This window comes from Molothrus aeneus, chromosome 10, assembly GCF_037042795.1.
Source record: "Molothrus aeneus isolate 106 chromosome 10, BPBGC_Maene_1.0, whole genome shotgun sequence".
NCBI classification, from domain to species: Eukaryota; Metazoa; Chordata; class Aves; order Passeriformes; family Icteridae; genus Molothrus; species Molothrus aeneus.
The window spans coordinates 20,100,014-20,112,634 of record NC_089655.1 but is presented as its reverse complement, the minus strand read 5'-3'; the positions used below and the strand labels follow the sequence as shown (position 1 = coordinate 20,112,634).

The 12,621-nt window shown below is 39.3% G+C and overlaps 1 protein-coding gene across 1 annotated transcript in view; it reads left to right on the top strand.

The window, feature by feature from the left end:
* The first annotated feature begins 10,788 nt into the window (after positions 1–10,788).
* Positions 10,789–12,621, top strand: part of NAALADL2 (N-acetylated alpha-linked acidic dipeptidase like 2) — a 214,179-nt gene continuing 212,346 nt past the window's right edge. Inside the window, exons 1-2 of the mRNA XM_066556250.1 lie at positions 10,789–10,822; positions 11,337–11,838. Coding sequence (XP_066412347.1) covers positions 10,789–10,822; positions 11,337–11,838 — 536 coding nt within the window. The remainder of the gene's footprint in view (positions 10,823–11,336; positions 11,839–12,621) is intronic.

Genomic DNA, 12,621 nt, shown 5'->3' with positions numbered 1-12,621 from the left:
GCAGGCAATTGGACTGTAATTCATATTTTGAATCAAAGTTATCTGTATAATGCTGAAAATACTCATATAGTATTTTGCCGAATTTAATAGTTTGTATTATTGAGCGTCACTAATAGCATGTTTGTCTCTTGGGATTCCTTTTCAGAGTCAGCTATGGATAATATTTTCATGAATATTGCTAGGTTATGTTCTTTGGAAATTAGCTTATTGATTCCCTTCAGTTGGAGGGCGACTTTTTGAGAACACTGGTTTCTTACTGACTCCTGGCTCTGCACAGACAGTGTGAGGTGGTGACTAAGATTAAAATTAGGCTGGGAATAAAATCAATAAAAACCTTTATAACTTTGAAATTTCCACGAAACTCTCAAACCAAATGTTTTTTAAATGAAGTTGTCTTAGGTAGCGCACATTTCCTTTTGTTTGTGTCGCTGGAATGATGCAGCAGATGAAGCCCAAGCTAGGAAGCAATGAAATGTATTAACTGCCAGATGAAGGAAGGAAACCCTGAATCCAGATGGTTTTCCTGCTTCAGGCTGAAGGGTTCAGGCAATAGAACCTCTTCAAAAGGAGGAGTCTGCCTGGTCAAGACCAGGTCCTGCTGTCCTGCTCAGCCTTGCTGTGAGTCCAGCTGTACTCCTCATTCAAACCTGCAGAGCTCCTGCAGTGAGCCCTGGTGGGAGTTCTTGTGTTTCCATCCCACTCCAACCCAGCTGCAGTTTCTGAGGGGGTTTTTTGGAGATGTAGGATAGCAATAACAAGGCATTGTGCAAGAAGCATCTGTGACCAAAGTTGGGCTGACACAGACCTTATTTGTGTGTTTATTCTGTGCTTTCTAACATAAAGCTGCTCCTGAGAAAGAAGTTTTGTCCATGTTTTGGTGATGAGGGAATTGCGTCAAAGGCTGCAACAAATACAAGACAAATAAATAAAATGCTTCATTTATCAATAATTCAGCAAACCTGCATCATTCCTGTGCTTCAACGGTTACAAGTCAAGCAGTTTTTAGCAAGCTGCTAATCTGCTGTGCTTGCTCTATAGTTATAGTTGCTTGCTGTCCCAGGAGTTTCCAGCAAATGCTCATACAATCTGATTAACATGGTTCACATACAAAGGGCGCTGGCCTGGGGACTACCACATCTCATTAATGGAAATGAATTTTTCATGCCATGGCTGCTATGTCTGTGTGTTAAGACTTTTCATTTCTTTTTCCAATTCTGTCTCTTTTCTGTATTGTAATTTTTTTAAGCAAAAATGTCCGTATGAATTTTAACAACTGGTTATATTACAGGTCTGAGAGTTTTTATTTTTGCATACTGATGCTATTTTTACTAAGAAACAGATGTATTGGCAGCAGAGGAAAGAAAGGGAGTGCAATGGCATACATTTGTGTTTATATCGAACCCTTTAGCTCTGATTGAATGCTTGATGAGTTCAGTTTAAGAATGAGGTGACTTGATCTGTTCTTGGCAGCAGTCCTGCTTTGTGTGGGAGGTTGGAGCAGGTGACCCTGTGAGTTCCCTGCCAGCCAACATTTTCATGATTCTGTGAATTGTCAACTTTTCAGAGTAACTTTCCAGGATTAATTCCAGTATTGTAATTGATGTATCATCCCATTTTTAAAGAGGCTGTAACAAGTTCTGCTATGACATGAATATGGACATATTCTGGTTTATAGCTGAAAGCAGGGACAGAAGGTTTAGTCTTCTCCTAGCACTGTTCCTTGGGGTATTTTGGATTAATAGTGCTTTTTAAAGAAAATTGGAGAGGAAGCAGTTGTACATATTAAGCCAGTAAGCAAAGTATGCTCTGTGACTGATCATCCACAGCTGCTTTCCTGTGGCATTTGTTATTTAACATTTTTTGCTGTCAACAGATTGTCATTTTCTGATTGCCATTACTTTGTTGAAAGGTCCCAAACATTACTGGCTGTTCTGTCCAGGGTGTGTACCTGGACATGGGCATCCAGCATCTCCCAGGATCATCAGCCCACATTTATCTGATGGTATAGAGCTGAATTAGCAGAAACCATCAGCCCTTCTGTAGATGCACTGTTCCCACTTTAGCAGGGAATTGCTGCAATACCTCTAAGCATCAGTTACATGGTTTACAGCCTTCTTCAGCTGAGTGTGCTAAGCTATGTGTTTCTTGAATATGTCCTCTTTGTTCTTGTCATAATGCACACTTTGCTTCTCTTCAACTGCTAATGTCTCTAAATCAAAAGTTCTATAGCATAAACAATTTAAGCTGTAATAGCTATGCACAACCCTGGCCAAGTATAAAGAAGGTTTATGAGCAGTCTTTCCTCTACAGTCGCTGCTCTGGTTTTTTTTTTAGATTATAAGGTGTGTATCATGCTCTTCTCTAAATGGTCAAGTGTTATGGTTGCTTTTTAAGAAATTCTTCCTTGAGAAATGTGTATAGACTAACAGTATTAATAAGCTCAGTCTACTGGCAGTCTGTGCTAAGTTGTGCATAGATGGAGGTTTGACTGTCAACTTGAGTGTGTCAAAAATGACCAGATCAGGCTGAGACTGAAAATTAAGGTAGTCTTTAGGATAATGGACTTATCCAGTTTATTTCTTGCAATGCTCTCATCTCCATACAGCACAGCAAGGCTGAGAGATTTCTCTAAATAATGATTGGGAGACCATCAGAGAGAGGCTGAAGATTAAACCATAGGCTAAGCAGCCGTGTCTCTTCTCCCAAGGATGTGGTCAGGCTTGGGTAGGACTTGGCTGAAAACATCAGATCTGGCTGCTTTTGTGGCTTAGTTCCACAAGGGCTTAAGAGAAAGTGTGAAATTCTTCTGGAGAGCTGCTGACAGCACATACATTACTGATATGTCAAGCTTTACATGTAGGTGTAGTTCATCACAGATCTTAAACCTGTGGCAGAACTGCCAGAAGATAGGTGTGCAGAGGAAATGGCAGAAAGAAGAAGGGGTGCTTCCTTTAATTTTTATCCTCAGGAATCCACTGAGGATTCCTTTGTTGACCTGAAGTAACACATCTTGAATTTTCTTTGTAAGAGAAATCATAAACTCATTTCAGCGTGTAGACATTGGCGGACTCAGGATGCTGAATGTCACACCATATTGACTATGTGTGAAAAAACATGTTCTGATAAATTCACAGGAATTGTACACCATGCAAAATTACACCTCCAGGCAGACTCAAATGACCAAACTCTGACATTTCTCAAACTTGACAGCTTATTTCAGTGGAGATTTAGGAAAAAAAAAGGTCAAAGGACACCAAACATTTTACTGCTCTACTCCGCCTATAGCTATAGCAACACTAAATCTTCTAATATTACATCTTGGGGCAAATGAAGGGTTTCTCATTTAGGCCCTAGAAGCAGGAGTAAACAAGGCTTAGGAAGAACAGCTGAGGGAGATGGTGTTTGGAGAAAAGGAGGCTTAGGGGAGACCTTATCTTCTCTACAACTCCCTGAAAGGAGGTTCAGCCAGGTGGGGTCGGTCTTTTCTCTCAGGTAACAAGTGGTGAGACAGGAAGAAATGGCTTTGAGCTGCACTAGAGAGAGTTTAGATTAGATACAAGGAACTTTCCTTCACTGAAAGCCCTGGCACAGCTGCCCAGGGCAGTGGTGGACTCACCGCCCCTGGAGGTATTCAAAATGTGTGTAGCTGTGGCACTTGGGGACACGGCGTAGCGGTGGCCTTGGCAGTGCTGGGTGAATGGCTGGACTGGGTGACCTTAAAGGTCTTTTCCAACCTAACCGAGGCTGTGCTTCTGCCATTGTATGGATCATATGCAGGGTTGTCACAGCCTGATGGCTCCAGCAATGTCCCCTGGCCTCGCCAGGAGCAGTCTTGGGGCTGATGATGCGTGCCCAGCTCGAATCCCTCCTGACAGGCGTCTGGGCTGTCCCTGTGCCTCACAGGTGTGCAGGGACACCAGTGTGCTTTACAAACATGGGCTCATTTTGGGTTGCCACGGCAACACCACTCCATGTACTTGAGCTTTAACATTTGAGAGTTCACCCAGAAAATAAATTTGGCGTGATTATGAAGTGCACTCGCTTGTTTTCTGAATTCTTTGGATACAGATCGTTGAAAAGAGCAGAAAATTATGTTACTGCCTTACTGTTTTCTGCCATAAACCATGCACAGAATCATTAAAGCTGTCATCTATCAAAATATAGTAAAATTCCAATAAAGCTAAATTGTAAATGTTGTCGTCTTCAGCTCCATAATATATTATTTTTAAGGGCTCCCTGTCATTGTTGAACTTGATAAAACTGAGTAAAACCCCACTGAGCAAGAAATGAGAAAAAAAAAATCTAGAAAATGTAATCTTGAAGTAAGGATCTATTTTTTTTATTCAAGTACTGACCTATTTTTCTAGAGCAAGTTAGAATAGCACAGGATGGTGACAGCAGGAACATTTTCATGTGTGTCTATCAGTATTTTGAATATATCATTTAAAGTCTGGTTTTATCAAAAAAATTACTCTTGACATGAGACATTAGCGCTTCGTATTTCCTCTGTATCTCTCATTGCCATGTGAAATATTGCTAATAGGAAGATTAGGAAGATTTTTCTTCTGTAACCAGCTAAGTCTGAGAAATTGATCCCAAACTCTGAGAACTGGAGCACTTGGAACAGATTGCACAGAAAGAGTGTGGACTCTCCTTCACTGGAGATACTCCAGAACCATCTGGATGCAATCTTGTGCTGTGTCCTCTGGGATGACCCTGCTGGGGCAGCACGGTTGGACCACTTTTAGATAAAATTGCATCCCAAAAGGTCCAGAGTCATCAGCTTGTTTGTGGGTTGTGGTTTCTTTTTTTTGGTTGGTTTCATTTGGTTGTTTTTCTTTCCCTAAAGAGAATGTGTTAATATTTTCACTGCAAGGTTTTGTCACTGATTGTTTAAAATCAGGAATGGAGTTGATGCCTATGATGAGGCCACATTCCTGTTTTTCTTGTTTGTAGCTCAGCCATAAAAGTGACCTTTTGATTTTAGTTTTCTTTTGTTTGTTTTTATTGTTAGTTGGCTGGTTAGTTATGATGTTGGTTTTTTGTGGGTTTTTTCTTCTGGTTTGCGGCTTTTTTGTTCTTTCCAAGATTCGGGTTGAAACCACACAGCATTTTGCAATGTTGGTTTGCATCTTTTGAAGTATAGCAGACTTCCACTAGCACATTTTATTACAATGTAGTGGCTTGTAAATGTACAGTTTCCAAATTTTCAAAGTTAAAATTACTTAATTTTTAAAATAATAATTTAAATCGGATTGACTGTAATTAAGGAGAAAAAAGAGTTTGAAAAATATCAAAGTGAAATGTGCCCAATCTAAAGACGGGCAACGTAAAAATTTCCGAAGCATAAATGAGTCATATAAAATTAACTTTCTTAAGAACTGCTATGGCCTGTTAGTGCAGCTATTGCTGTCAGCATTTTCAAGTTAAACACCATTTACAATGATTTTATTTCACATCAAATTCAACTATAAGCTTAAATGCAAATGCCCCAATAATAGTTTTTGTCCTGGTAAAGCTTTGATTTTATTTCTTTCAGAGGCAATTATAAAGTCTGAAGGAATATAATGCAAAATATATTATTGATAAAACCTTGAAGTTGGAAAAACATATCTGTGCAGGCAAACTGGGTATTAGGTTAGTGTACAGGGAGTCTGAGGAAAAATGGGAAAAGTGAAAGATTGACATTTTGGAAGAAGAGCTTTGGGTGGGGTAGGCAGGAGCTCAGGCAGGGTTTTGGGAAGGTAAATGGTGAGGAGGTGGTTTGGGTAGAATGATTTAGGTGGTGGGGCCGGGGCCTGGTGCAATTAAGCGGAGATGTGGGACAAAATTTCTTCCCCAGTTTAAGAACAGCGTGTAAACACACATACACAACACATCCCAACTAGCCTTGGAACTCCTGATCGTCCATCTGCTTCTTTGCTTTTAGAAACAGTGGAGTCCTACCCAATGCCCTTCTCAAGGAGAAGGATCTGAGTGTTGATTCCAGTGGAAAAATGAGTGATTAATTAATGAACTAAGAAACTGGAGTGAGTGTGTGTGTGTGTGGCTTCTCTCTCCTTGTTTGGCGTTGTCATCCTGATGTTTGCAAATGAGCAAAAAGAGTGAACAGTGAGAGAACGGAGCTGTTCCCACCCTGATGGGAGGAAAGACCTGTCCTGGAGGCAAAGCAAAGGCAGCAGCACAGCACATCCCACAAGGAATGCACAGGCTCCACCAGAGCCATTTATTGTGATCTGATTACACCACAGTATTAATAAACCCCCTCGGCAGACTCCGCATCTATCACCGAGGCTGTTAGCTCCTATAAAGTCAGTAAATATATCTGAGTTTTGTTTCAGGCAAATAGGTGTTTGCAAACTAAACATCTTTGAGAATGGGAAAGATCTGTGTTAGTAGTACATGCCCAGCATATTAGAGACCAGCTAAGGCTGCTTTTTGATACCTGGTCTAGTGGGGAAGAAGGAGCTTTCTGCAATCTTTCTGTGGGTCCCTGGAATTCAGAGATTCTAAAAAGGCAGCAGGCAAATATATCCATGTACCTGTGCACATCTGGATGGCCCAGGATATTACAGCTCAGGTGGCTGATGCACTTGATTCTAGGCAGATTAACTCTTGTTCCAGCTGGGCATCATCTGCACAAGTCTTATCAATCAGGGTCCACCACAGCCCCTGTTCCTGTCTGTGCTCATCCTTTGAGTTGATATCAATGGTATCCTGGTCCACATGGCTGTTTGGATTATAATAAAATCAATGAGAGATTTGAAGGGGTTAAATACTCCTTTCATTCATCTGTGCCAAAAAGGACTTATTAATGAAGAGACAGCTTTAGACTCAACTTAGCTGTGTTTTACAGACCTTTTCTCAGTCTGATCTCTCTGTTGTTATTGCTACAACACTGCTCAGTTTTCCAGGTTGCATTCATCTTCAGTGAAATGTGAACAACTGGTGAGTTTTGTCATTTGTTTTTATCTGGTGGCTCTGTGGAGTCACAAGGTCCTTAACTGTCCTGCTGTAACTGAACTGCTTGCCAAGCCCATATCCCAAAGGTGAGGGAAGGGAGAAATCATTACTGCACCGAATTAAGGCAGCGGTGATGGAGATATCACATTATTATTTTTGAATTACAGGGCAGTGTAATGTTGCTGTTGACAATGGCATCATAATCTCTTCTGCAAACAAGTTTTGTCAGGGATTTATAACTCTGAAGAAATTTGTCTAGGCCTGAAACTTGGCATCATGTCATTTAACAAAGTACTAATTTGCTGTCATACATAGTTTTAAGCCTTCAAGTGCAGAGGCTGTTGAGCTCCATGATAAGCACAGCTGTTGGCCCTTTAAACAGGTGATATTACATCTACTTTGGGGCTTTCCCTAGGCACAAAATGATTACAAGGACTTAGAGGAAAAGCACTCTGTATAGAAGATACTGAGATGAAAATAAAAAGGAAAGACCCCTTCAAAACGAGACAGTCCAACAGCCCTGGAATTTTTGATTTATGACTGTACAAAGAGGCCCCAATGCCTTTAGGAGAATTCCTGGGTGAATTTTGCCTTTTCAGTGCTGAGCACTAAGTGGCCTGAGAAGGGCTCTCTGTGGGCAGCCCATTAACACTTGCCAACACTTCCTGCTGGGCATGAGCCTGTTAATTGTCTCAGCTATTTATGAGCTGCATTTAACAACTACAGCACCAGTCACAAACAATTTACAGTGCTATGCTCATATTGCTTTTTCCTTCTTGGTTTCATAAAATGTTCAGGTAAACTCACTTTTCTGTTATGTAGGTATTGGGGGGTGACTTTTAATGAAGATCATATTCTGTAGTTTTCGAAAGCTTTGCTGATAAGGGATTGAAGCAGGGAAAGTTGTCAAGAAAAGAAGTTTCTGGTAGTTCCATAACAAGATGTTCCTATCAGGCAGGATGTAAATGTGTTATTTTTAAGGTCAAAGCACAGGCAGAGAGTTTTGAAATGGGCTCGTTAAGGCAACAACAGTCTGATAAAGCTGACTCTCCTGATTTCTTGTGTGTAGTTAATTGAAAGGATATTCAGCTTTGGTTTGATACCTCTCTATAAACATTCTCCCCACAAATCGGTTGAAGTATAGAAATGTACATCAGCTTTATTGGTCATCAGCTTGGCTCTGTCCAGTATTCCAGAGTTTATGATCCCCTTTGCTGTCCCTATAGAGTGGCTTTAAAGCTCGCTTGGTGCATATTCAGACTTCTGGCATTTTGCAGTTGCTCTTTTATCTTCATAATAAAACATGTATTTAACAACAATTAAATGTTGAAACAGCTTGCTGGCAGATGGGGTGAATTTTCTATCTACTGAAGTTTTCAAAAATGTCTTTCAAAAATATGTTCATTTTATGGCCTGTGTTATAGGGAAGACTGAACTGAGTATTGTAGTGTTTTTTTCTTGACTTCATTTTTTTCTGTATTTCTATTGTCTTTTTTTCACAATTCACTATTACTGTGAATATGTGGTGGTTTTTTTCTCCTTCCAGTTCCAAGGCAAAACTATGTTTAATAAATAATGTTTAAGTTATGCCTACTTCCTTAACCAGCTAAATACCAAATACTGAATAGAGCAGGTGTTAGAGATTGCATGGCACAAATGATCTGTGCCTTAAGATCCAGGAGACCCTTTGTAAAATTACTTTTGGAATGGTTAAATGCAATGCAGGCCCTGATCTCAGATACTTCAAGGTGAGTTGTGCTATGTCCTTAGACTGGAACAATGAGCTTAGAAATATTAGTGGGAAAAGTGAACTTAACAACTGCAGCTACTCTTGCATTCTTTGCATTCTTTAACTAAAGGATGTGTGTTGCTAATAAGATCCCATACTCCAAAGACTGGTCTCAAATATAAAACTGAATTGAATATTGATTTTTTTATTTTAGGTCATTTAGCTGCTTGCATGTTTGTTGGTTTGTTTGTTTTTTTTTCCTGAAGTGAGGAAACTGGTTTTGGCACTCTGAATGAAAATTGAATTGCTGAGATGTTAAGCTGTGGAAAAGGGTTACTACTCATTTGCATAATAACCATTTCAAGAATTTTCATATGAATTTTTATTATGCATTTATATGTAGATTTAAATAACCTTTTTTAATACACTCCATTGAACAATAACACAATTTTTTTCATATCATAAATACGGGGAAAACTTAACTACCACAGATAGGCAATGGTCAACATTTATAAGCTCAGCAAGATTAATATTTGCTATGAAACTCCATCTGAAAAACTGCCTTAATTCTGGTTTATGGCTAGTACTGTAGTAATCTGCCAAGGGTTTACCTATTTGCCTAAACCAGTTTGTTAAATGACTTCAGGAATTCTAGAGCCAAAATTACCTGTTTATGAAATGCAGTGATGATTTGCTTTGCTTTAAAGGACAAAACATCAGTCTTTAATTTCTAATAAAAAGCAATATGAAGTGGAGTTGGGAAGATGAGGTTGTTGGGCAGTTGATATTACCTAGCAATGATCTCTGCCACTGATGGTTTGCACGTTAATCCTTCCACTAATAGAAGAGGAGACAGAGTGAAAGGGCAGATTAATAGCTTGAAAATGAGTTATCTCAATTTTACAAAGAATATTAATACATAGTTTGATGTCCCCTTGGTGCTTGGCTGGAAGCTCAGTGCAGCAGGCATCATTTTCTGGGGCTGGCATTATTAAATATCTTCCTGAACAACCTGGATGGAGATGCAGAGTGCTCCCCTGGGAGATCTCCAGGTCATTCACAACCATGGGGATTGTGAAGTTCAGAGGATCCTTCTCAAACCTTAGGGCTGGGCTAACAAACTCCACAGAGAGCAGCCACAGCAGCTTTGCAGCTGTTTGACTTTGCAGCCATTTGTGGACTCTGCTGGAATTTAAAGACTAAATTTGCAGTCGTTATTCAAATAAATAATGCAGGCTTTCACACTAATTTAAGAGGCTTTAGCTTTGCTCCCGCTGCCTCTGGAAGAGTTTGGGCTGCAGGAGGAGAATTGATTTGCAAAGGGACTGGAGTGGTGACTTGGAACATGTGGGGTCTCTTGGCTGTCCCCGGGCTGTCTGACAGTTATAGGTGAGGGATATTTATATGGCTGTAGGGGGAAAATAGGCACTGTAAATTGGTATTGTATAGAGGCAGATAGCCTTTCAGGGGACAATAGGCTGTTTCATTATATTGGAGCTTGCAAGCAGTTTGCTCTCTTCAGAGAGCTTCAAAAAGCTGAATTCCACTTTGCCATTACAGTGGGTTCCTCTGTTATGGGGTAATGTTATTTGGAGGTGAATCTTAGGGAGTGAAAATGCCTGAAAACATAAAAATGGAGTGGTAATGTAGTGTTGTAGGTGTCAATCTAGTGTTCATCACTATGAGAGGTTTCATATCTTTATTGTCATTTAATTCTAATTGAGAAGTGAGTCTGATGTTTGAAAAGCCCTAAAGTACACATGCTTATGTGTTGGAATAGCTATTGTCAGAGTGTGGGGGAAAAGGCATCCTGTTGTTGCAGTCTGTCAAAGATGATTTGTTGAAAATTGACTTTGAGTGTTTTTACTGGAGGTCAGAGTTCCCTGTAGAGGGCTTCTACTTCCATAGAAATATCTAGAAGTGCCACAGTTATGCCTTGCTATTAAATAAATGATTTTGTTACAAATACTTACCTGGCAGTGCTTTTTATTCATTAAAATGGGAAAAATAAGTGGAGCAAAACAGCTGGGACAATTTCTAAGTAAATTCATCAGTCATTCCAGAACTATGCATTTAAAATACCTATAAATAATAGAATGCTCCATCTAAATGGAACCCTTTTATTGATATGTAAGTACAGTGTCACCCTGAAGTTTCTTTTTTAATTTATCATTTCCTTGTGTTTAGAATCAGATCAGGCAATTCATATTATTTCCAGCTTTTCAACTTTATTTTAGCAGCATTATTTTGTATGGTGTGTGAAATGAAATTGTTGCACACAGTTGTTAAGCTTTAAAATTACTTTCAGGTAACAAATAATTGTTTTGGAAACTCTGAGCCTTCACTCAATTTTTTAATATTATCTCGAGGACTGACAAAATAATTGGATAATTTCAGTGCTTTGCCATTGGCACTTTTAAATCCCTTTTATTCATATTGTTACAATATATTTCCCATGATGATGTTCATGGGACTGTTGATCTGGCAAAAGACAGGACAATGGAAATAGGGAGAGCGAAATACTGAGAACCCAGTTTTTGGGCTTTATTGTCTGTTTCGTTCTTTCAGGTTTACAAAGAATAAATAAATTGTTTAGGTGTGCATATAGAAACAAGCATTTCAATTTTAAATTTTGTTTTAATAGATAAAAAGATGGCCTATCACAAAGTGAATGCAGACCAGAGAGCACAGGGGCACTCTCCATACCTGGACAATGATGAGCTCCAAGCCACAGCGTTGGACCTGGAGTGGGACATGGAAAAAGAGCTGGAGGAGCCAGGCTTTGACCATTTCCGACTGGACAGCGCAGCCCAGCACCACCTGGGCAACTCACAGAGCCCTGACCTCGACCTGGAGCCCATCCAGGCCTCCTCTTCCCCAAAGGGAAGATTCCAGAGGCTCCAGGAAGACCCTGACTACATCGCCCACTACACGAGACAGGCACCAAAGAGCAACCGCTGCAGCTTTTTTCGGATACTGAAAGTATTTTGCACTGCTTTGATTTTATTTATTTTTGGAATTGTGATAGGATATTATGCACACAAGAAATGCCCTTCTCCCCCAACATCTCAAGAACCAAATAATCCTCAGATGTACCATGAAATTCTCAAGGAAATCAAAGCTGAAAATATTCAACGGATTTACAGGTATGTGCGTTGGCAGGTTTCTTGTCTAAATACTCTCAGGTGCCACTGTTAAGTCTTCACCTGATTTTTTATGTGGAATCTTATTTACAAACCCTGACTTTTTTTTTATGTTCAATTTTATCATGCCACTTGGGAGATGTTCATAAGCAGATACAAAATTCATTTTTTAATAATGCAAATTTGTGCTAATCATAATAGGTTTTGCTTTATTAATGTTCTATTGCTAAATATATTATTATCTTTAATGTAAATGAATTGAAAAACACAGATAATTCAAATTGAACGGAAATACAGACAATGGAACAGCTGTCCTACATCCAGCTGACTGCCAAATAACACTATTGAAAAGCAAGGTTGATATGATGTTTTGTAATATTTGGTGCTTTAAGAAATCCCTATCTAATTTTTGTCACAAAAGTGAACTCTGTTGTTTTTTGTTTTTTTTTTCTCTATATGGTAAATTAAACCTTTATTCTCTATGGGTTTAAGATGGAAAAATTGACCTTTGCACTCTGAAAGATGGTGATTTGTTTATTTTTTTTTCTTTATTACCTGTTTTAAGAATGTAAGGTTTTGTAAAATACCTGGGTTTGACTGGGTTTGATTTTATTATTTTTAATGTGGAATTCTTTCACTTCTTTGACAGTCTATATAACATGTTTGTGTCAGAATATAATCACTTTTCTGTAACAGTGAGTGTGGAAGAAAATAGGTTTTCCTGCCAACTTTTGAAAGTTGCTTCTATATGGCGAGGGGAGATGAGCTTATTTTTGGCTTCTGGAA